This window comes from Toxotes jaculatrix, chromosome 3 (genome assembly GCF_017976425.1).
Source record: "Toxotes jaculatrix isolate fToxJac2 chromosome 3, fToxJac2.pri, whole genome shotgun sequence".
NCBI lineage: Eukaryota > Metazoa > Chordata > Actinopteri > Toxotidae > Toxotes > Toxotes jaculatrix.
The window spans coordinates 23,328,748-23,355,281 of NC_054396.1; the positions used below are offsets into that span (position 1 = coordinate 23,328,748).

The following is a 26,534-nucleotide window of genomic DNA, read 5'->3' on the forward strand; positions in this document are numbered from 1 at the left end:
CTTGCTGTTGCGCGCCGCTTGCGCCGCCCATCTGCGTGTGCGTACGTGTGTGCGCTGAGGTGCTCAAGGTGGGGTTCAGGGACGATCTGGGGAACCCTGAGGGAGGCTTCAAGATGTCCCTAGACAACATGAGGAAGAGGTGTGATTTCGCTGCTCGGGCTTTAGCACGGTGATAATAAGGACATGGCTCCGCAAATGTTAGGAAAAAAAATCCCCCAAACTAGAACCCTGTTTAATCACACTTTGTCTGATAAACCTCAATTTAAAAGGAAAATTGTTTGTGGATATGATCAAATATCAAATTATATAACAGTCTGTGTGGGTGGGAGATGTGAAACCAGTATAGAAAGCTGCCAGCGGCTTGCAGTCCCTGTCTTTTGTGCTACGTTTGATTAAATACAGTGAATTTAATCTGTTTAATTTGTCGAGGACACTCAGGGCCCCCCAGTGAGGACCCTCAGGGGTTTTTTGGAGCCTCTGTAGGACAAGAGTTTATCAACTCAGTGAGCTTTCACTTCTCAGACAGATGCTTTTAAACCTGCCTTCCACCTTGCACCATTCCACTGTTATCAGTGTTTATTATGAAAATATGGGATCTTGTCTACAAACCAAGGACGTGACCTCAGCGTCCTCAATGGTAGCTGCATGGAGCTGTGGCCTAGTTTTAGTAAATATAGGCAGCACACCATCTTGCTTTCGTATATGTATTAGCTGGGGCTGCTAATAACGATTATTTTCACTATCAGTTACCTGTTTTGTCTATAAAATGTCAGAACATTGTGAAAAATACCCTTTATAATTTCCCATATCCCACAGTAATGTGTACAAATGTTTTGCTATGTCTAACCAACAGTCAAAAACCCAGAGACACACAATTTAATATCACGTGTTCATGTGTGACAAAGAAAAGGATCAAATCCTCACATTTGAGAAGCTGAAACCAAAGTTTGGTATTTCAAATGAAATCTTTAATCAATCATCAAAATAGCTAATTAGATGATTAATTCTCTATCAGTCGACTAACTGATTAATCGACTAATCTTTGCAGCTCTAGTCTTAACATACAAGTCATTCTTAGTATGGTACATGAAACCATAGTTATTTGTTAATTTGCCCAATAACCCTTCATTCATCACTATTCGTATAATTTGAATGTGTATGCATGTGTGCATTTGTAGTGTTGCTCTCACACACTGAATTCAAACCAGCTCCTCGAATGAATGAAGGCAGCACATTGGAGCGTCACCAAAGCTCTTCTGTGTCGTCTCTGTGGGCCCGAGGGGGGTCAGCTCGGGTTCACCGGTCTCACATTCAAGCTTCTCATGTTTGTGTGGCCCTTTGTTTCCTGCACAGAAGTGGGAGGGAAACAGCGACCCCCCTGTTTATCTGCCAGAGTATCAGTGAGGATCAGCCCTGGTCGATCATGAGACACATCGCATCGCTGCCTACTTCTTCTATTTTCTATCTGATAACATCTCGAGCCAGAGTCAGGAAAATTATAAAAGGAGTCAGTTGTCACACACAAGATAGATAGACAGATAGATAGACAGATAGATAGACAGATAGATAGATAGATAGATAGATAGATAGATAGATAGATAGAACAATGATTAATAGTTTCCATGTTACCCTGAATAAGATCACTGAACTGCATCAATGTTAACCTAATATCAGTCTGGTCATCCAATGCCGCCATGAATTCAGAGCTGTAATTATGACAGTGGGAAGTACACCCAAACTGAAACCGTATCCTCAGGGCATAATGGAGTCAAAATCCCATTATCCCTCCTCAGCCGCCATCTCCTCGCTCTCCTCTTCTGTGCTTGATATGTAAATCTGGTGCAATAATGTAACCTGATCTCCATATGGTGCAACTGTGAGTCATACTTGTGATCCAAGAGACATCAGAGGTGAGGAAATGGCGTGGTGATACCAAAATAATTACTGTACTGGATATTTTTATGAGGTCAGGTCTGTTAGTCATGGTTTCAGGTGAAGTTCTTTCGGAGTCTAAAAGAACATTTTGGGATAGAACGACAACAACAGACAGGGTTTAACTGGAACCTTCACTGTGACGTGGCAGGTTCTGTTGGTGTTTTTTTCACTTCACTTGATAGCGTGTGTTAACATCTGAAAACTAGCATCATATATTTGTCTGCATCACCAAGAGGCCAAAGTACTATGGAGACCCTCGAAATGAACAGGACTAGACAGACACAAATATTGTGAGGTTGCTTGTTTTGCCATGTCACTGTCTCCATCTAGTGGACAGATCAAGAAATACACATACAATCCGTTGGGCTGATTGCAAACTCTAGTTTTATGCAGGAGAAGAGGAGGTGTGTGTGTGTGTGTGTGTGTGTATTCACTTTTTAAAGTTGACTTTGAATCAATATTTAATAACTGTGTCTAACTTACAAGCTGTATGAAATATTATACTGTGCTTTTTGTTTCATATATTACAGTAGCAACACAAGGCAGTCTGACTTTTCTGCAAAGCTCACCATCACAGCTCTAATGTCAAACCTATGTGCTATGACTGACTTTTTTCTTCTTGTGATAATAAGAAAGGAATTAAAACATATAACCTGTATAAATAAGATGATATAGGACTGGTTTATTGTAGTTTTGTAATCATGAGGTCTTTGTTTTCAGGTAATTGTTTCAATCCCACAACCCCAGGCTTGGTTTTCAAACATTCACTAGGCCACATGTTTTGTATTATTGTTTTGTTTAGAGAGAAAAAAAACAAAAAAACCAAGTTGTCTTTTTTTCTGAATAGACTGACTAAACCCTGAACTCAGCACGACCCACAACTTTATGATTTTTGACAAACCAAATCAATTAATCGAGAAAATAATCAGCAGATTAATCCATAATGAAAATGGTAATTATTTGCAATTTTATATAAAACAGTTAAAATGATCTCCACCTCAGTCAACCACAATGGAAAAATTCTGCATTTACATTAATAATCTAATGATATAACGTATAACAGTAAGTATGACAGAGTATTTCTGCAGTGTGATAGTAGTACTTTTACTAAGTAAAGGATCTGAATACTCCGAGTCCCTCCACCTCTATTAGCAGCAGAGTTGTTATTCTGGACACGTTTTATGTGAAGACTTATTCCAACATTTATCCTGTAGAGGGCAGTGTTGCATTTTGTTTTGAGCAGTTTAGCGTTGAATGAGTTTGAAGTAAACGCAGCCCGTTGTAAACTAAACACACTGGCTGCGACAAATCATATTTACAGACCTACCGTTGACAGGTATACAGGTCTATGGGAATATTTCTCTTAAAACTCTAGTTTTGCAGAAATCTCAGCAGTTGCCCTTTGTCTCTGTTTCAAGTCTGCCTCCAAGCTCACAGAGCTCACATCAGACATTTTAAATGTCAGCTGTGATACAAAATTGGGCTATGAGCCTAAAAAAATCACAACCAATACCGTCTGTATGCCTCGAGTACAATTTGCAGAGCGCTCACGACATTGAAATGCCACTGCCAAAACAAAGAAACTGACGAGCCATGATATTATCAGCCAGGGTTAGATTGATGAATCTTATTTATGTTTATGTCTTTTTCCTTTTGTTTCACATCTACTGTAGAATGAGGACCAGGAGGAAAACACAAAGCAAAGCCAAAAGCAAATTACTGGCAGTAAAATGAAGCCATGTGGGTTTTCTCTTCACTTTTCCATCGAGGCCAAAAAAAAACAAATTTGTTCTTGCGTCAAAACTTAGAGAAACATCAGGCTTAGTATTCGTACAATAAACTTCATAAAACACACAGTGCATGTATGTGAGTGTTTAATAAATAACAATGTCAAAAACAACATTTTAACAAAAGTTTTGCTTATATCAGACCTGGGTCAAATTGTATTACCAAGATTTGTGGGTTGATTTTTTTAGTTTACTTAGAGTGAGTGGGGTGTGCTATAGGAAAAAACTGTAATTATCCTGATTGTGTTGCTGTGCTGCAACCTTTAAGGGCTGTCGTTCTGTGACACTCTCAGCTGTGGTTTCTAGTTTAAGACGTGATGTCAGGTCTCTTATTAAACTCCACACTGCGTCCTCTCAAGCTGCACTTTGAACTACACCCATGGTTCAGTCTAAACCCAGATACTGTGTCCTGTGTCCTGTGTCATCACATCTGAGATTTAAATGAAACCTGCTGCAGAGGCTGAAGGGTGGTTTAAGGTCATGCACTTCAGTATAAATGCCGATTTTTACAGCTCAGAACCACTTTATTAATCTATCAAATTTAAAATATTTCAACTTGCATGATCTCTTCAAAGCAGCAGTGAGGGTGTCACATCTGCCTCAGTTTATTTTTGACAGAAACAGGGTGACTGATTGTGTGACAGATTGGAGCAACATTTAAAATAATGTAGCAGCACAGGTCCAGTGCCTGCAGATATGAGGTCAGTTTGTCAGTAATTAAAGCAGGTGAGAAACCGACAGCAGGTACTATCTGACCCAGGCCTGGTGTATATACATGCAGTCCTGATACTTATATACCAATAATTTACTTTGTGCAGAGAGTGGGAAGTCTGGTGATAATTTATGCAGAAAAAGTCACGAAAGCCTGCATGTTAGTATGTGTATGTACAGCACTTGACTGTGTGTGTGTGTGTGTGTGTGTGTGTGTGTGTGCTGTGCAGGCCAAGTCTTCACTGCCGCCACGACTTGCGGCTGAGCACGCACACGCAGGCCACGTTGATGCGTATGAGCCTCCACGCCACCAGGTTTTTAAACGAAGTCAGCGCTCGTACAAAAGTGTGTGAGTTGGTGCAGTAGGAGTTCCAGTGTTTCGCGTCGATTCCCAAACAGCCTGAGCCGCCTGAGCGCGCGCTGTGACACGTGGTCTCGAAGAAGTACTGCTTCTTGTTGACATTGTTGATGTTCACGTCTGGCAGCACTGTCACCTCGTTGCCCGAGATGTCCGTGGCCTTGGTCTTGTTGCCAACCCAGACGCTGATGCTCTCGCACACTGAGTACACCCCACGGTGCTGAGGCTGCCCTGCTCGCCGGCGGGTCCTTCTGCCGGCACCCTGAGTCGCTGCCGGCTCCGCATCAGGGGGCTGTGAGCTGAAGAGCACCCTGGGTGAGAGGTAGTGGCGCTTGTTGAAGAGTTTGGGGTCCACTGTGGGGATGGGGTTGCGGCTGTCGACTGGATCCTGCTGCTGTGCCGTCGTGGCGGTACACGAGTCCTCTCCAATGGAGGCCACAGCCTGGGCACTGAAGAAGAGGAACAGGACCAGCATGGACGACCTCATGGGCACACAACCTAAGGGTGACAACAAGCACAGATAACACTTCTTGTAACACGTCTTGTACTGTTTACAACTGCATTTGTCACACAGTGTTTCAAACCTGTAGCTAATAACTGAATTTCTGGGCACTTGGGGGCACAGACTTGTTAGGAAGCAGATGTCTATTTACACATCTGGCAGATAGGGAGCAACATTAGTATCCACCCCCTCATTAAATGTAAGTCCAATATTTTCTCCATTTAGCTCCGTCTTTGGTCTCCACCAGCTCCTGTGGGAAATATCTCCCTGAGCTGGTGCTGGGTAAGTAAAGCTGGTGTAGGGTGTTTTCACTGAAATCAGCTGCCTCCACATACCATCCTATTATAGGTGGAGGACAACATGGACAGTATTTTAACACTGAATTACATCTCCAAATACTTGTGAAGCAAAATAACAATAATTGAATTTCAAGTTTTGGGAGCTTTAATTCAATGTGTGGATAATAACAACCACATTTGGATCCATGTAGCATCTCAAATTTAAAGTACGAAAACACACCTTCCCTAACACTAAAGGTGTGGCCTCACTGTGTTTTCTCAAGTACAGTACATAACATATTAAGTGTCTGACATGTTTGCAGCTTAACAGGGCTCTGACAAGACATTCTTGGTCTGCAGCACTTCATTCAAGGCTGTGTGCTGACTGCTCAAGTTCAGGTAGGCAGGATACTGAGGTTTAACAGAGGGCATCAATGCCACCAAATTCATATTTGCGTATGTAAACAGGAAGTGGTTGAAAGTTTCGAATCTGACTTAATGGTTAATAGTGAAATTATTGACTTAGTTATATCCACAGAAAGGACAGTGGAGTCTGTGCAGTATAATCTCCTGCTGTCTATGATAAGATTATGAAGGATGAAGGACATCCACCGAGACAAGATAAGACAACGTGTCACACACACTAAATGGTGTACCCTCTGCTTTATTTCACAGGGGATACGACACTACCACCAGAAAGCGGTAAGGATGTATATTATAATTTCACTTATGCCATTGTTTTTAGTCTGTGGTTTTATTTAATGGATGTTTATTTCTCACGTTCTGTTTTCATCAGTGGTTGATAAGGATGGGAGCATTTCATTTTCATAAATAAATTGAACCTTTAACCTTGAATATCCATCAAGTTTTTAAGTTTTCCTCTTGATTCCAATGATATCCCACGATTTGATCTAAGCTCTGCAAAGCTCTCAGATTAATATAATCTTCAAACTATATTCACAGACATGAAAAGGAATCCACAATTTTGTCTCTGCTTAAGCAAGAAATAAAAATTGAAGTTCCCCAGAAACAGAGTAGAGTTCCCTTTGTGGAATAGAAGAGAAGATGTTGTATATTGTTATCTATGGAAATAGGTATCACATTACCCACAGGAACATAACTGACACTGTTGTGACATCCTGTCAGCTTGAAACCATTTTCTATTCATCACACTTTCCCTCCACTCCTCTCTGCCTTTACTGTTTTGCATAAATTGACAGCCTGTGTCCTGTATTTAACACTAACACAATACAACATGAATTGCAGGCGTGTTAACACCTGCAATGGTGCTGCTTGCAGGCTCTGTCAGGTTGGTTTATTATATGCTATGTTTGCCTCAGGTGTGAGGGTGAGTGCTCCTGAATTCAAAATTGTTGGCACAACAAATCAAAAGAAAAACAGCCTGTACAACAGCGCACTTCTCTGAGCTATGATTACACCAACAAATGCTTTTGAGGTCTGTCCAATTTCCTCCTGTTTAATTGAGTGTCTCTCCTCTCACCTCACCGCTGGGCTCTGTCCACCTGTGTCTGGTGCAAGACCTGGACATTAAAAAATCATTACTGCATCAGTTTTAGGATGGTTAGTATAATTGCTATAAACAGACCAGCTCACAGCAGAGGAGGCTGGACTCTGTTCTCATTTTTACATTGTGTGCCAATTTGTGCAATTGCTAGGGGCACACAGGAAGGTTGCTTTACAGCAGGAAGCTGGAGACATTCATCCAGTAGAAAAAAAAAGAACTCAAACTTTTGGAGTTGAGTGTAAGGCTGATGAAAAGGAAAAAAAAAAACTTTAAATGAGCACAGTTACTCCCTGGTGGCAATATCTCTTTTACAAAATGAATTAAAAGGGTCATGATATTGGGAAACACAAAAAAAGTCACTGCTGACAAAGACAAAGGATAAAAATGATCATGTCCATGGTCTCTTTTTTATGGCTGAGTATACCAAGTTATCAGAAATAAATGAATTAACTATTGAAATGCTACCTGAAGTATGGAACATGCATTATTATATATGAAAAGCAAATGTGTCAGCTGATATAGGGAGCCACTGGAGATGTGGGTCGGTGAAAATGTCTTAGAATAGTCCTTTTTCACGGCAGACATTTTTATAAGTCATTTTAGAAAAACAAAGGCATAAGTGAAAACATTTATGATGGGTGGATTCCATTCACGTGTTTTAGTTCAAGGCCTTTGGTGCAGGCTCCCTGGCTTGGCTTACTGAGACACATAAATGGAATAGAGCCTAAATTCATGTTATTAGTTACACCTGTGTCTTTTCTGTGTTAAAAAACCATCTATATACAAGTGGGATAGACAAAGTTTTGTGAGGATTGGTGAATGCCTGTTTTTATCCAAACAGCTTCAAGGAAAAATTTGGATTCAAGTGGAGGACAAAAGTCAAAATTCTTCACTTTTACACCTGGTTTTACATCTGGATGAGATTAGACTCCAGATGACTGCAGTACAGAAACAGAGGCGAGCACCTTCTGAGACATTAACAATAAGTATAATACAAAATAGGGTGGTCTTAGCCAATCGTTTGCATTGATATTAACATGTGATGGTATGTTACACCGCTTTTCTTTTTTGTTGCATGTGTTAGGGGAGCAAACATGAATGAAGCTCACTTTCCATTAATTTTCATTGCTTCCCCGGAGATATTAACGATTTCATGCATATATAAATTTTACTTTTTGTGCTCTTGTTTCTTTTGTAGACTGTCATTCATCCATCTTCATACCTTTTCAGTGTCTCCACGTGAACTGTAGCACCTCTGAGGCTCCTAGAGGATGTGATTAGAGCTCGCTGTGTTCTGGGCTCCTGCCATCAGGCCCGGCTGTGGCCCCCATCTAGCACACCTCTGCCCTCCTCTGTATCCCCTCTTCGGTGCTGTTGAGAGACAAGCAGAGAAAGTGTCTCAGCCGGCTCATAAACCCACTGTAAACACATTCTTTCTGAGACTGATACAGGAAGAGAAACTTAATATGTTATTCCCGCTCACCAGATCCTCACATACTGAACATACCGAAATAAAAAAGCAGACCTGCATAATGTAGCTTATCTAGAGTGGAAACAATTGAGTTGTGTTTATAAGTGTAAATTCCAAGCATTATATCTGTAAACCTTGTCATTTTAATCTTAATTGTATAAACTAAGCTTATATACTCACAAGATTTGTTACAGCAAAAGAAACATGTAGGGTAGCTTAATATTGACGTAAATTCTGTTAGCATTCCTTAACATATAAGTTTTGACAGATTTGTTGAGGCTTAAACATGTGTGTACCTTCAAAGACAAAGACATTTCAAGTTTATAGATTATTTAGGAACCAGCAGGAAACCAGACCATTTAGGAATTTGGTATTTTGTATATGAAGCCACACATACAAACTGGAGAAGTTAGAAAGGTGACAGCACTTCATAACGTTTTCCTAAATCAGGATATTGCTGTTCATTGTCTCGCTCTGTCTGATTTCCTACATGCAGAATACTATGATTCATTTTTGTACAGCGATGAAACACAGCCACCACTGGAGTGTGATAATCCATCACAGTAAACCAGAAGCCTTAATTTTGTTTTGTCATTTTGTCCTATTGTTTTGTCACTGAGCTCAAGTGTGCCTGAGTTAAGTGTTTTCATTTCAGCAGAGTACGGGTTATGTTACACCTTATTTAGCGTCAGTCACCTGAAACCCAGAGAAGTAAAGTCGCTAAGACCTAAAAAAGATCCAAAATAATTCCATAAAACCTCTTACAAGTATAACTGTAATTTTCATGTATTTTTTTTAAATTTCAGATATCTTTACAAGTAGTTACTTCCAAGTAAGGCAGGCTTAACAGTGATTAGGATATGACACACTTACAGGAATGTATGGCAAAATTACAGGAATGTAAGCTACAGACAGAAGTAAATGGGCTGTAAATCTATATGACACCAGTGTATTCCTGTAAAAATCTACACTGGCACAGGAGGTGTTCTTCCTTTATAACTCCTCAACAATGGTGGTCTCTGACAGACAAGTGATTTAAACCTGTGACCCTTCAACTGCAGAATGGACTGTTTCATATACAAGCCACCCTGATTTTGTACTCTCTGAAAATAAATGAGCCACACTGACCACTGTCCTCACACTAACTCCCTCAACCACAGCGGGTGTCTGCCGTGAAATTTAACTGCAACATGTTGTTCTTCCTTTCTGCAGACCGCAGAGCTGCAAAGCTGGACTAACACTGAGTTTGAATAATTACCAAGTTTCTGGTGATATAAAAGTCTTGCACTAACAGAAAGTCTGCTCCAGTTGTGTAGTCCTTGTGTTTTTTGTGACTGACACTGCTGAAGAATGTTCAAGAAACAAAACTGCTACCATACAAAACAATTTATTTTAAGCATAAACATTCATTGGATCAGTTAATCTATCAATAGTTCTATAACACAAGGTAACTTACTAGCTTTTTTTTTTTTTTTTAGCTTCCAACCCTACCATACAGTCCTTGTCAGTGGATGAAGTTTACTTGGTTGTCATGGAGATGGATTTGTTGATATGTGATCTCAGTAAATATATTTTCAGGAGGAGAAGTCTTAAAAGTGCAATGGATGAACTCATTAACTGCTTCTATGCTTGCATGTCAACAGTTCCATGGAAACATAGAAACTTCATATGCTGTTGAAAACCCTGTGATGTGGTTGAAAGTTCTGGAGAAAACCATGTAAGTGGACCTTGAAAAAAAGCAACTTTACTCATTGAATTTACAATAAGTCTCACAGACCAGGAGCAGAAGTCCACTGAATTAACATATGGGGAAACAACTCACAAATTTCTTCGGTGGATGTTATGGGTTCTTCTTGTACAGCATACCTGTGTTTGTTGGGCTCTAAAAACACTGTGTACAGTATGTGTGCAGTGGACTGTGTACTGATAACATCAGTTTAAATCTTTATTTGATCCTGATCGTAACTCTCGTTGCTTAGTTTCATTATTATTGAAAATCCAGTAACCTTTATACTACTGTACCATCTGAGATTTATTATACCTTGTCTCATTATCTCATGGTTTTGGCCCCTGATTCACAGCTGTAACAGCTACTGTGGTTAAGAAACATGCAGTCAGCAGTCCTGTCCTGTGGTGAGAGGAGAATGGCAACATTCATTCAAACTACTAGGTGGGCTACAAATATGCACATAACATCGGTGTACAACATTAGTGTGCACTGGGGCATCTCACATCGCACTACTCATCGAGCCTTGAAGCAGATGGGCTACAGCAGCACACGTCCACCTGATGACTGAAGAGTGGAAATATGTTGCTTGGTCAGATAGGTGGTGCCACAGTAAAGGACATGGTGTTTCTTGGCACAATTAAGTTCCCTTTGTGTGTAATTATTAAACGCTTTCAGCTGGATAATATGCCATTTCATGGTGCAGTAACTGTGTCATGTTAGTTTTGATATGACTTTAGCTTCCTGAGAAAAAATCCTTAACACTCCACAGACTTAACCCAATGAAATATAGTTGGAATGATGTGGAGCAGGATGTTTGCAGCACAATCGGCCAATGATAACACTGCAGGAAATGCTGTTCAATCAGCATGAACTAGATCCTTGTGGAACATTTCCAAAACCCTGCTTAGGACAATTCAGGCTGTTCTGGGGTCATGCTCTCCCATCTTTATTTGGGACAAAATTTGAGAAGTACAGTAATTGAACAATATTTCATGTTGATTTCATCTTTTCAAGTGCAAATTTTGTATGTAATTATATCTCCCTATCTCCTAGCTTTATCTATAACTGTGTTTAAATACACTTTCCCAGTTAATATTTATGTATGGTGGCTATATTGATCCTGTTATTTTCATTTTTCATGCTTCATATAATAGATGTATGTAGAAGCCTAATCTAGTTGTTTTAACGTTTCTTGTTTATAAATGTCAACAGCAAAATGTACTTGAGCACGAAAGTTCTTGTTCTGCAGAAAAATGTGTACTGTGACTGATATCTGACTCTGTCTGATATTATTAGATAGTCAATACTGATGCATCCATATGTAAGCGAGGGTTGTGACATGATTAATGGGAGAGGGAAGAAGAAAAACAAAGTTCTGATACAAACAGTTGTATTCAGTTTTGGGATCTTTCTCTAATTTCTGTTGTTTTTGCTGTTGGATACTTTTACTTTATTGAGCCTTGAACAGTTATTTAAATGAAACCAGCTGGGAAGTCTGGAGGGGAAATGTCTCTTTGGTGTAAATGATAAGAAACCCAGAACATATGAAACACGACAAGGAGTCGCAGCAGATTTTTTTGTAAGGGGTCACAAGCCAGTACAGGCTAGGAGTCAGTTTAAAACAATGCGATTCTTAAGATTATTATACATTTTTGTGTAAAAAATAAATCTGTTGACTTACAAGTAAGTTAAACAGAGCTTTTAGATAAATGTAGAAAAAAAGTCTAAACGTTTCCCTCTTAAATGCAGTAGAGAAGAAGTACTAAGCAGCAGAAAATGGAAGTACTAGCAACTAAGTACAGCACGAGTAGGCAAAAATGAACAATTACTTTCCATCTTAACGAAACCCATCACTTTACGCAGTGTTGTGAATCTCCTCAGACTGACTTCATCTCCATAGCAACGGCTGCTGAGGCTCATGGGTAGCGTAGTATATAAAGACATTCGGCATAACAAACTGACGGGAAAGGAAACGCCATTTCTTCGAAACAAAGTTGAAATAATTAAAAACTAATCGTCGTAATATAAACATGTATATTGTTAAAATAAACAAGTAACTCAAATATTTCTAAATGAAGGAACATTGAAGCTAATAATCAAAAGAAAACTTTAAAATCAGAATTTACACTATCACCGCGGCTCCACAAACGCACCCTTTAACAGTTAGGCGGGTTATTTAAACTCTCACCACCATGCCCTCAGTTTTCCTCAAAAACTAATTTACAGACTGCTTGGCTTCAGCGACCGTTTGCTAGCGTAACACTTCTTAAGCTAGCTAGTTCACCTGCCCACCGCCATTGTGTCGCTTTAAGGTAGTAAGAAACAATCGCTAAAGTTTGCTGACTTCATTTTGGGCTGTTGGTCTCGTCAGCCGTCGAACAAAACACGGATTGTTAAAGCCAGGTTTGGGGCCTTCTGACAAGCTAATTCCCAACACAGAGAAGCCGAGGATCACCGCTTCACTTCACCAAACCAAGTATGTGCTTATTTTGCTAATGTGCTTATCTGTGAGTGAGTGTTTAACTGTGTTTGTGTGCCTGGCAGTTTTCCTGCTAAAAGGCTTCCCTGGCTGTTTGGTGTTCCGTTCATGTGCTGCTGTCATTTACCTGCATGAGATTTTGCATCATTATTCATTGTGAATTAATTTGTTTTTGTGGCTGAGTATAATTTTCCTTGGTACTTTAATGCTGTTTATTTATGCAACATAAATATTGATGTTTTGGTATTATGGCTTGAAATGGTTTTGCAGCATTTTCTGTTTAGTTGCTGTTGTTCTGGGACATTTCCTGTTGTAAACCAGGTGTGCAGAGATGGTTATATTGTATTTTGAATTTAGAGGTGCCAGACAACACAGACATATGATAATTTGCTCCCATAACCTTCACATTATGCCAACACATTTAATATTCAGCTGGGTCTAACTTCTCTTTACTGTAAACTGCTGAACCCCAGCTCTACACTTCATGCAGTTGTACCTGAAGCTTAATCTTGCTGCTTATTTAACTTCAACTCTATTGTGCCCAAGGGGAATAATAAACATTTAATGTTCAGAGACTGTCTGTTTCAAACCATGTATTTTGATGTTAATATATGAAAGCTGTGGTTGCATCTCAGCCTGTTGCTGTGTATCAGTTCACAGCATTGTTTTTTTTTCTAACCTGTTACTACAGAGAAAACACAGGTGCAAATGATGATATCAATCAGGGTTATGTTCCATTTAAGTGTCCCCAGTAAACCAAACCACCGAGCCAGCATGCAAAATACCAGCGGCCCGGAGTTGGGAAACCTAAATGAAACGCAGACATGAGTGTTATTAGGAACATGTGCTTTCCCTGACATATAAATCTGTCTGCCTTGAAAGTGGTATATTGCTAAGCTTAGATTCATCCATCTCTGTTTACTAGGTACTATATTCCCTGACAGTAGGTGGACGTGCTTTGATGAGTAATAGCCACATTTAGCAGTGGCTGCTAGCATCCCCTCACGTATTGTAGAAGATTCTCAGTGGTTTATTTCCCTCATGAGGTGCCTAGCAGGGAATGTATTCCGTGGCATAGTCTGTTCTTATTCCATATTCCTATATCCCCATTGTAGACTTCACATAATATCTGTTGTCTGTTTCTGGGTGAGGTTTTGGGGCTGAAGTTTACCATTAGTGCTGCTCTGTCAGTCTTGCTGCTCACAGCTCAGTGTGTAGGCAGTGATGAGGTCAGACCTTAAGCACCAAATACCTGCTCTTTACTGTTTCTTTACTGGGGGTGGGGTTGAATGAATATGTTTTAAGCGGCGATAATAACAAACAAAGGTTTTCTGAGTCTATTGTGCTGAAATTATTTTGCCAAAATTCAACTTTAGCTTTTTTTATTAGTTGCTTCATTTATCATTATTAATGATTGATAAAAATTGTGGGGTGGTCGAATGTGAACTGTTTTTTCACTTTCTGAAGGAAGAAGAGGAGGGTATACCAGAAAAAGTTTACCACTAGTTTACTGCAAAATACTGAATCAGTCATATGCTGTAGAGCTGAAATGATTACTTGATTGACCAGTCAACTGAACTATTTTTTTATTTCTGATCGATTGAACCTGTCATGGATTCAGATACGCATTGAAGGCAGACAGGACAGCTCTTCCCTTGTTGGCGTGAATTAACTGAATCAGCAAGCCGGTTGGTTATGTGGTCTGTTAGTTCTGAATGGAGAGGCCACCCACAACCACTGACCTACAACTCATTAGCTCTAATGGACGCAGTTTAATGAACCCCGTCTGGGTTGACTGACACGTAGCCCGCTGTGGCACACAATCCAGTCTGCAGACGAGGAACAATCCACCTCCCTCTGAAAAAAATGGCAGTGGCTTCATTCATATGGTAAAAGTCACACAGTCCCTCTAGTAACTTGATCCACTGAGGCTGGCTCTCATTCAAAGAGGAAGGGAGGTGCAGGTGACTTTATCTGAAAGCCAGCAGTGGGCTTTGAATGACATGCTGCTCATTACGCTGCTGTGGTCATTCGTGCAAAACTGCTCACCAGGCTGAAGTGTAGCTTTGTGTTGTCCTCAAACTCAGTAGTTCCTGAAATGAGGACTGTTGTAAAACCTGGGACATGAATGTATTAACTTTACCCTGATGATAGAAACTAGTAAGCGTTCTTTCTTTCTTTTCCTTCCCCTTTTTCCTTCTTTTTTGATGTTCTTCTTCAAACAGAAATGTACAATATCTTTCAGCCTGGGGCTAGATAACATACACTCAGATAATGGGGCAGTTCTCCAGGTGGTTGTGCTATAGGAAATATTCAAACTTCATAACAAACAAAACAGAAAAAATCCTAACAAAATCGGTCATTTGTGCAATAGCTTTGATGGTTTTACCAAAATTTATCAACAAGCAATGAACAGCAACCAAGTCCATGATTTTGATTCTATAAACAATAAAAACATTTTTCAACAGCTTTGTAATTCATTACAAATCATTCATTCAGATTATCATTTTTATTTTGTCAGAATTAATCAAAATAGAAGACTCACAAAAATGTCTGTAAAATTTGCTGTACATATTTTTCTTTATATTTAAGGCACTATTTATCAAATCTGTGTGAAATAAATTTTGACAGATGACAGGTAGTAGATGTGAACAGTTTCACTTATTTATCTTAAAGTGTTGAATTTTATACCAATTTTGTAAAGGAAAATATTTATAAATAGATTTTTTTTAAAAATTAAACATTGTCAACAGTATTATTACTGTCCAACTAATTTACTTTTATTTTGTTTTATTGAGTTTTCCACAGTCATAATTGAAACTTTACGCCTTTGCAGAATGGTCAGATTTTATCTGCAGGGCAGACCAAATTGTAGAAACAATTTTTAATTTTTTGTTTTGGAAAAACCCTTAATTTGAAAATGAATTGTTTCAGTTGTTTCTCAATCATTTTTCTCCTTTGTGACTAAATTGCTAGACTTCCACCATATTGCTGCGTGCCACTATAATTAGACTTTAGTTACTGGCAAAGCATTTAAGCCGGTGCAGCTGTTACAGTGTGTCCTGTTTCTTGAGCTGTTCACATCATAATTGATGGATGAGAATCCCTCAATTAACCATGCATGCAGCTCTGCTGTGGTGTTTGCATTGAAGATGCAGCAGTGATGGTGTCTAAACATCTCTTAACTTAAATAGTGTTTTTTACCTCAAAGGTAAACGGGGCATAATTTTGTTGCTATGGCAGCTGTACAGTATATTCCTTCCTTAGGCTATTTTTTTTTTTACAAGCCATGTAGATTAGGTACACAGGAGTATGTACTGTTAAAACGGGGGGAAAGAAAAGCATTGAGAGGCATGAAAGAGAGATAGTGGCACATGAAAGTTACGCATAGCTTATGTGCAGCTTATGTTTGGCTTTACTTCAAAATAGAGGAAGGGCTTAAAACACACAACGAGGCCTTTTCCCGGTTAGTGAATTCACTTCTTGATTGTGGCTCAGCACAAAAAGTTGAATGATAGTTCAGCTCTTGTCCTCTCATTGATACTCCCCTCGGAGAAATGATGTTCTCTGAGAATGCAGATCTCGCATCAGGCCGCCCTCTGTGTATTTGATTTGGAGTGTGTTTGACAACGGTCTGAACACACAGCACAGCATCAAGAGCAGCAGGTGATAGCTGGCAGTGGACTAAAGACATTAAGAGAATATAATGAATTTGTGTGAATGATAAACTGCAGAGAGGTCTGTCTGTCACTGAAATGCAGATAGCAGCATTCAGTGAGATCTTCAGGTGTGCTGTTTTAACCTGAATATACTGGAAAACCTGAGTGGAAGGAGGGAAAAAAAAGCTGCATTACTGATTGAAAGTGGTGTAGATAAACTCTACAGCGGACTGCAGCTTTAGTTCAAGAGGAGGTCAGTAAATGTCAGTTAAGATCCATTTTGGAAATTTCCAGTAAACACAATTTCCTCCTTCACATTAAGATACATTTTTGCCATTTTTGAATGATATTAAGAAATATCACTTTTACGCCAGAGCCTCAGACTAACTCAGAGTTATGTGTGATAGGATTTTGCCCATGTTTATTTTCTTCAGTCAACATGTTTAAATAACTGACTGCGGAATGGAAACGGACACAAAACTGTGGAAACAATCAAAAACCATCACAATATGATGTACAGGGTAAATGCAGGTCTTAAAAAGCATTGAATTCACTTCCCTCAAAAACGCCTTAATAGGTACGTAAAAAAATCTTTAAGAAAGGTCTTTAGTGTTTTTTCTTTCTTTTTAATTATAACTTTATTGATGTGGTTGAGGGCTGTAGGGAGATGTTATACATCTGTAAAAAATAGATGTGAAACTGGTGTGACAGGGGATTGTGCATGCAGGAGGTTGTTCATCCATTTCTGTGGAGCTTCGGTCTTTGCTATCAGACGTATTACTAGCACTGTTGCTACTTCTAGCCACAGTAGCTAGGAAGCTAGTCAACTCATAATGAGTAGGTGTCAATTTCAGCAAAATTAAAATGTAGCTTAAATTTTTTACCATTTATCTGGGTACAAATCATGTTATTATTAATTATAATATTAGGAATTATTGTGTGCTGTATAACTGGGAAATACTGACAAAAGTTTGTCCTTAGTGTTGTTGTTACTGGTTTTCCATCATTCATGTGTTGGAATCCAGTCGCAACTTTTTACTGCAGTTGTCTCACACAAACTAACACACAGGCTTACATGTGCTGTTGGACGGCTAGCTTCAACACAATTGAACATTGAACATTACGGTGTTCAAGGACACACATGCAACACATTTAAGGCTACATTCAAGGTGTACACCTTTGCATACCTGCCTCAGCTTGTCTACAAGTTGTAGGGAAGTGAAATGTCTTATTTTGTCTTTTGGCAACTAGTCAGAGGATACACGTTAAGAGGGATAATAGCTTGCAATTGAAGCTCATAATTCCCCATTTTCCCCGACACTGCTGTCTTGTTGCATCTAGTTGAGACAATTTTCTGTTTTATGTTATCAGACAACTATGTGAGAAACCGTTTCAAACACAATATGACCTTTGGTTAAGAAACGGGGCCTCTGCTGGCAGTCAGTTGTGATTTAAGGCAGATGTGTGAAAGTCTGCCTGGCGCTGAGACCTGAAGACCACATCAGGTCCAAACTGAGACCGAATGGAGTCAAGCCAAAGAGCAGATCAGGGAGGGCCAGTCAGTCAGCAAATGCTCAAAGACTCGATACAGACTTTTCATCCAAAGCTTTTAGTGATGCAACAGACAGAAACTTCAGAGTTTCCACTGAGAACAGGCACTCTGATTGCAACATCTGGATGACAATAGAAGCGTATTCTTTGTTTCCTGCGATAGGAGGAACAGCCTGCAGAAATTTATAATGTATCTTCGTGATTTAGTATTTATAACCAAAACAGTTCCCACAAGAGGACTCAGACCGTACTTCCTGTTGACCACTCAGATTATACAGCACATCGAACATCTGTAGTGTACACACACGCAACAAAATCTATTGAGCTTTATGATGTCAAAGATAAGTGAGAACAGCTTCAGAAAGAATGTGTCATAAAGTGTCCAACATCTTTCTTTACATTGCACAAACCCAACAACGTGAAATATAATCACTGACTGAGGCAGAGACAACCACATGAGAACGGTAAATGGCAGATTTAACAAGGACAGTTTCATTACTCACTGATGGTTGTGTTTGGTCTCACTGCGCTGAGGAAACACAGCTGACCCCAGTCTCTATACACAGTGTAACTAAACACAGTAGACTCAGCGGAGAAACAGGCTCTGCTCAAGAGCTTCAAAATTAGTTAAATAAACTCTTACAACAATGACTCAAGGGGGTCAGCCTATGTGTTGTTCTGCGTTTTCATCATCCCGTGGCACACACTCAACAGTGCAACAGCAGAAGTTTAGTTTGTGCAGTTTGCTCAAACCTTGATGGACCTCTATAGCCTGAGATGAACTGTACGGTGTATTATCATCAAGTCAAGTCTACTTGTGAATTAATTTTGGCCCAGTTAAGAGCTGAACTTGAAAAACAGCCTCAGTGACTCGGAGCTGTCTCAAATTCTCTGGCTGATAACAATTGTAACTCCACAGATTTTTTTTTTTGCTTTCAGGTTTACAGCCAATTTTTCGAGGACACTACAATGGCTGATGCCAGATCAGATATGGTTCTCAGCGCTTGGACAGAATAACTGCTTTGATTTCTTCTTTCACTTGAGGAAATTGTTTGGCCAGACCTTTACATACTCCTGTGTCCACACTTGACTGGTTTCAAGTTTATTACTGTTAAGTCTTACTAATAACAGTCGTGCAGATTCTTTAAAAACAGAGTGCCAGACACATATTTTACATTTCAGGAATTCTGTTGAAAAACTTCAAGACACAGTCCAACTAATTTGCTGTGGAAATAAGAGGACACATCTCTTTACCCCTCTGTTTTACTGCTTACTGTTTGTGTCTCTCGGCAGTATTACTGAGGAGCAAACACTCAGATTGCATGTTGGTTTTAGCTGCTATGTTGTTCCAAAAAACATTGCCCACAATGTGTTCTTGGTATTAGCCAAGCATCCAGCAGTCCATATGGTGTTCTCTAAGACACTGAGTTGTGGTCTGTTTTGTTTGTGGTGACTTCTCTTATGTGTGTCACTCGCGTCTTAAATACAATTGTTTTCATTTTCACCAAATGAAAACCAGGATGCAGACGGGCGAAGTGGCTCATAGTGAATATTTATAGAAGAAAGTAAGTTGCAGTAAAAGTAGCACATATTGGCTTTGGGCTTTGTGAAGTGTCGACCCTCCTTAGCCAGAGTATTTCAGATCTTTGTGCAGCAGTACCAAGTGTGAGGCAGTGTACAGTTGGTCTGAGCTATCACTATTGTTTCGCGACCTTGTGGAAAAGGGACTCCGTTTCCTTTTCTGGCTTCTCTTTCCACCTTTGCTTTGACATTTTGTGGTAAAGTCTGTCAAGATTGATTGTTTAAAGTCTTGGTTCACTGAGCTCGTGATATATCTGCACCTTTTATGGCCAAACAAACAGCCTCTCACATACACTCTGACACCTTTGCGGCTCTTTTACTGCATCCATTGTTTTCATCACTGCAGTTTTCTGTATCCCTACATTATGGTTACGCCTTCTCCAAATAAGTTCACCCCTACTGTTATGGAGGGTAAATAAAGCGACGCCACAGAAGCGGCAGTGTGTATGTAAAAATGCATACGTGGTGCTGTGTTTGACGTTTTCTGTTTCTGCAAATGTGACTGTTTGTATCCTGTCACCTTTAGTGGTCGTGTGGGCCTTTGCCTTATTTGTTTTTAGTGGCTCAAATCAAAAGGAAGATTCCTTTACGCAATTAGTCTATACCCTGTACCTATGATGACTCACACAAATTACAAGCTTGAAAAAGTAGTGCTGCCAAACTGTAAATTTGGGTATTGGACAAGCCCATTGATCTGTGTTCAGTTTGTCTTCAACAGCATCTATATATAACAATATATTTTAAGAATTAAACATCAGTCAACTGAATTTTAAACGCGTGGTGTTAATGTAGACTGGACTGTGTGTGAAAGAACAGACGTTTCAGATGGATTGTTGGGTTACGGGGTTGAGTTGTAGTTGGCGTCCTGGATGAGCGAGTGAGTCACAGTTCACACTGTGTGTGTGGCCTTATTGTAACTCGCACTCGGAGATGATGAGGTACTCCTGCTTGCAGGGGCACTTCACTGGAGAGAGGCAGTACAGCTCAATCACAGGCACAGGCCTGTTGTATCTCTGCTGCTCATTCCCGCAGATATTCACTTTTACATTGTTTTTTATACATCGATCAGCCACAGCATTAAAACTGGTAACTGGTTTTAATGTTGTGGCTGATAGGTGTACTATTTTGATATCCTGTCTTTGTTGTTATGGTTACGGTTATAAGTGTTGCACTTGAACCAGTCAACTGCATTAATGTCAAATGTGATATCACAGAATGGGGCTTTTCCCGGGTTCCTAGGAGCAGTACAGCAGTAGGTTTAACAGTAGCCTATGTTTTTCTTTCTGTGTGTTGTACGTGAGTACCATGATCCTTAAACTGTGCCTGAGGCTATAAGAGATGATGGGACATGTCTGCATGGAAGGACAGATGCTAATGCAATTATATATGAAAGGTGGCTTATCAGGTTTAATGCCAGTGAGAGCAGGAATAACACAGCTTTCTGTAATAGGAGGCAATTACAGTCCTGCTTATTTGGGGGAAAATCAAAATATTCATCTTGTGTATTATGATGTCTAAACATAGTAAGGCATATATGAGCAGCTAAGCAGTAAAAAGTCTGCACGCATAGTTTTAGATTCATGACTTTAACCTGCAGTTTTTACAGTTTTTACAGTGATTGGCCAGGAGTTCTTAGAGTGAAACTAGGCGGAAAATTGCCTGTAAATTCTTTGACTCATTCTTCACATAACTACTTATCTCACTGTACTCCTCAGTTGTGTACTGTACTCTGCTCACTTTAAAGCTCTTTCAGGAGAAAGTGTGTGCACCTTTCTCAATATTTATTAGGTCCCGTGTAGCACACTTTAAAATCAGATATAATGCTCTTGACTTTTAAAGACCCCTATGTTGAGGCTTGGTGTCAGTGAATTTTCAGTGTTTCAGTTTGAAGGTAGGACTGCACCTCATTCCATCTCTAGCAAAATACAATAAAACAAAGCTAAAGAGAAAAAGTCAGATGTCTATCTGTCAGATAAATGAAAACAGAACTCAGAATACATCTGTATGTTTATCACATCACCTTACTGCAATGGACATTTCCTAGTAAACGTATGTAGATGTATGTTTCTTTGAGAGAGCATGTTTGTTTTAAGGCATGCAGAAGCCTTTACACTCTGGTTCCACTCATATGGACCATACAGCATCTGTAACCTGTCTAAGGAGTCTGAGCCTGGACTGCCAGACCATCCACATCCACCTGTAGAACAGATTTCTCAGCAATGAGGAATTACATCTGGTGTGCAGAAAGGTTTCACTGATGTACACTGTTGCTCTGCATACCAGAAGAGATGGAAAAAGACTGCGATAAAGGACAAGAAGAAAACTCAACTCCACATTGTTACTTCCTCCGCCACACCTTTAGAACGAGTCTAACACTCATATGTCACATTTTGTCCACAAAAATGTGAAACATGTGTTCTTACGTTGATTAAATTTGCAGCCAACAGAAAATTCAGTTTTGGGTTGGACGAGCATTGGCAGTTGTATAATAATTCCACTGGACACTTTCCTCTATTGCTATTTAAATATTTCTCTCAGATCTAAAATATACGAACTTTGGCAACGTGGAATAAACTGCATAAGGCAGTCAAAAATGTGTCAATATCTATGAAGTACATATTCTGGAATAGCTAGGTACTCATGTAGAGTTCAGCAAAAATATGATTTTATTTTTTTTTTCCTTTTCTGTTCAAGGAGAGGAAGGTTTGGACTAGCGCTGATGCCGCTGAACACTTTAGATGATTACTCAATTAGCTGATTGGCTTTTGTTTGTGAAAAGACGTCAGCATCTTTTGTAAATTCATTTTCTCACAAACATTTTCTGGTTTCAGTTTCTTAAATGTTGTAATGTGTTTTTCTCTTTTGTATCCTTGGAAATTCAATATCTTTGGGGTTTGAACTGCTGGTTGGACAAACATGCAATCTGAAGACATGACCATGGGCTCTGGGAACTTGTGATTGACATTTATACCAAACAATTCATTATTTAATTGAAAAGGTAATCGAAAGATTGGCCCATAATGAAAATAGCCCATAATAAAACTATGCAACAGAGTTTACGCCACAACAATCTCAAAACTGAACAGTCAGAAAGACAGGCCAGATGAGGATAAGCGACAGGGAAAAACCTTCCCAAGATCCTCCACCTTAATTGGCACCTTAGATAGGGAGGTTCAGCCAGTCAGAAGCAACATATATCAAAGGCACACAGAAGCTCACATGTAGACGTGCTTTGAGACACATAGTCAAAATAATATGTAGTATATTTTATATTAAACATGTTATTTTGTGGTCTCTCATTCTAGTTACACCTATCACATTCTTCCCCGACCGTCTCACAAAATTTAACTCATTTTCATTATATCACGCTTTATTTGAAGTTTATAGTTCCTGATTGGCAGTGAGTGACTTGATTTATGGTGCCTTCAAATGTGATCGGGTTTACTGTGTTCAGGAGGGGAGTCTATATGAATGACCCTCTCTTTTACAAACTGTGCATAAAGAAGAAGAAACGATCAGAAACTTTTTTTTTTTTTTTTCTTATGAGTGCAACCTGTGGAGGATAGTTAGCTTGTTGTCTCCTTGTTTTCTTTTTCCTCGAGCCATTGCGAGTTTAACCACAGCTGCCAAGTGTGCTCAACTTCGCATGCCAAAAAACATGACCGCAAGTTCCCTTGGAAGGGAGCGTTGTGTATCAACTGCTAGTTCAAAGATTCCTCTAAAGACTAGATGACAAACTCCACCCCTCATCACGAAGAGTAACAGTGGCCTCGAAATGAAGCTGCCATTGATGAAGGTAACCACAAAACTTTGGACCAACCACAGATATCATCAGAAAGATCTTGACGAGACGTATGCGGCAATCTGCTTTTGTTGTTTCCTGACCTTTAGAAGTCAAAAGTAACTTAACCACAGAGACCAACAACGTATGAACAGCCCACCCCCTCTAATTTCATCACTCTGACTTCATCACTCTCTTTATCATTGTAAACTGACGACTGCTTCTATTGTTTGAGTGCAGAGAAGCCTCCCCATTGATAGTGCAGTTTGTTTTTCATGCCAGTTGATAACAACCATATGGTTTGCTGTATAAATTAGTTGCTCTGTTTTCCTTCTGTTCACTACATACTTTGGAACTGGTGAATGCCATACCCCAGCAAACATCTAGTAAAGAGAGGTTTTTTCAATATAGGAAAGTGGTCAAACACAAGAATGAAAAATAAGTTGAAAATACTATCAAATGTGTCCAAAATAAACCATATGCACACTTAAAGGTCTATTTGAAAAGGTGCCCTTTATCAAAATAGCACAGCGAGTCTTCCCGCATATAATCACCTGCCATTATGTCAAGAATGCAATAATTTGTCTCAACTCTGTGCCACACATAATTTGAGAAAACTACCCTGCAGCTAGCTACTTGTTTCCAACCCTGCATACCATTCAAATACAAAAAACACTCTGTAGGAATATTTTGAGAACAGTTCATAGCCCAAGGAGATGAGTGCAGGTCTGATCGGTGCTATTGTAACCTGATGAGCCCGAGGCTAAGCTTCAGCAGTTTCCGAGGGGATGGAGGAGATGATCAGCTCCCTGTTGGCTCTGATCTCCAACCCGAAACCCCCACAAGCAGTCTAATACATTACAGTTTCATTTAAATGCTCAGCAGGTAACTGTCATAACATAAAGAAACAGGAAATATAAAAATGTCCCAAGTGCTGCTTGTGAAAGTTTACCTTTTAAACACTTTCTTCCTAACCTTGTTAAAGAGTCTTACTCTACTTTAAAAGCCGAGACTATCTAAAACAGTTCATTATCCTAAAAATAAAACCTTTCCTTTATCTGTAAATTTGTTTCATGTTATTCAAAACGTGTTAATCTACTTTGTTGTTTTTCCATTTATACAGTAGTAAGTTAGTGTGGACCCATGCAGTGTATGTGAAGGTAAAATAGTTCTCTACCTCTGCAAAAGCTTTCTCTTCTCTCCACTGACGAGAGACTCCTGAGGATTACTGATATATATTCCAGTTTGTGTTCAATTCCACAGGATGCCAGGGAGGGGAAGAACAAATTCTTTGTCAATTATCCCAAACAGTCTTTTCTGAGTCTTGCACTTGTTTGAAAATTGTTCTCAAAGAAAGTGAGAAATGTCCCAGAGTCTGCACGCTCTGTCTGACCATGGAGCGCTGCAGGTCCTAGTGCCTGCCACTTTGTAAGCCACCAGCAAGGGCTGATAATTCACTTGATTATATGTTTAGGTATGGTTGTTTACATTCCGAGAAACTACCATAACACAATCAGTACTACTGCTACTGCTGTTATTATAGTTACCACTGTAACTACCGCTGTCTACTAGAACATATAGAGTTCATTACATTCTGGACCTTTTGTAGATATAGATGAATCTTACTAACTTTTATGATCCCTAACATGATAAAGCTGACATTTTTTCCTTTTTGGTGAAATAATTCAAGAACTATTGAATGGATTGCCATGAAATCTGGTTTATAAATTGTGCCTAGAGTAGTCTCACTTAACTGGTGACATAACTCTAAAGCTACAAAATTGTTTGGCACAGAATTTGGTACACTCATTCATTGCTCCCAGAAGATAAACCCTGCTGACTCTGGTTATCTCCCACCTTGATGTTTTAAGTGAAATGTCTCGATGTGTACTCCTTTGACACAGAAAATTCTTTCAAGATGAATTAAGTTCTACCTTAGCTTTTGTAAATTATTTTATTATATATTATATATTATTGGGTCCCAGTGTTTTCTTTCTTTCAAAATTAAATATTTCTCTCTTCTTTCCTTGCTGTATCCAGCTATGGAGGCTCTATGGGTGGCCTTTATGAGGTTATGTAGCTATACTCTGATTATGATATAACGCATAAAAAAAACAAAAAAACAAACAAACAGCAGATTGTTTTCTGTTCTGATTCCCCAAAGTTCCCAAAAGTATTGTTATCTCATAAATGTTTAGCCACTTCAGTCTTTTCATTTCGGTTTCTTCCTGTCAAAAGCAGGAGCAGATGTTTATGAGATCACCTTCTGTGAGCAGTAGATTTCACACAAAAGTATCTTTCCAGGGGTTTTTCATTACAGATGTACTAATTTGACTCATATTGTTGTCAATACTGACAAACTTCTGAACTCAAATGCTGGAATACAGTGTTTTTTTTCCCCCCCATCATCCTATAAAGAGATGCAAAACGTTTTGCTAACAAGGAAATTGAGAATTTATTCATTCATTCAAATACAGAGTTACTCCAGGTGTTTGAATTCACCCAGATGTTAAATTGGTGAAATTGTCCAACTTTTTTTAAACTGACGTAATTGTCGACACTAGCTCTTACACAAGATAGAGTTACACAGTGTATCTCTGTTTGAAGTGCTGAGAGTGTGTGAGTGAATAGTCCTAATGTCTGAAGAGGAGATTTTGAGCTCAGAGGTGAGACAGCATAAACTAATCCATGTGTGGAAAAAGTACATATGTGGCTGTGTGTTCAGTGTGTCCATATTTATATCACTACCCGCCTCCGACATCTGGATTCCAATAAGAACATATGGAAGCAAAATCTGCTTACCCTATTACATGAGTATTATACAATGGCTTTGATTATTGCTCTCAACTCTTCATGGCACGGCTGGTATTTTTAAGAGTGGTCATGGTCATGTTTTGACAAGCTGACCTCTCTAGTTTGGATAATTTTTTATTTTATTTTTTTTTTGGGGGGGGGGGGGGGGGGGGTCTTCATATATATACATATATATTTCTATCCTACATAATGGATTAGACCCAATTTGTCATCTATGAACATTACAGTCAGACTTGTCTTCTGGGAATCTGAATGACCAGACTCCCGTGAAAGAAGAGTTACATCAGTGGTGTCTTCCTGCTTTGGCACTACAGGTCTTTGGGGGCCTGCCCTCCCACTGATCTCCTGTAAAACTCATTTGCAGGAGCCCATT

General features: G+C 39.4%; 1 protein-coding gene across 1 annotated transcript; it reads right to left on the reverse strand.

Annotated features, from left to right (window-relative positions):
* Window positions 1-3,316: 3,316 nt before the first annotated feature.
* Window positions 3,317-24,662, reverse strand: ngfb (nerve growth factor b (beta polypeptide)). Its single transcript, XM_041034268.1, has 3 exons — window positions 24,525-24,662; window positions 8,319-8,467; window positions 3,317-5,289 (listed from the first exon to the last, which is right to left on the reverse strand). Exon 3 carries the CDS (start codon window positions 5,276-5,278, stop codon window positions 4,673-4,675), a length of 606 nt encoding a protein of 201 aa, XP_040890202.1. The 5' UTR covers window positions 5,279-5,289; window positions 8,319-8,467; window positions 24,525-24,662; the 3' UTR covers window positions 3,317-4,672.
* Window positions 24,663-26,534: the final 1,872 nt, after the last annotated feature.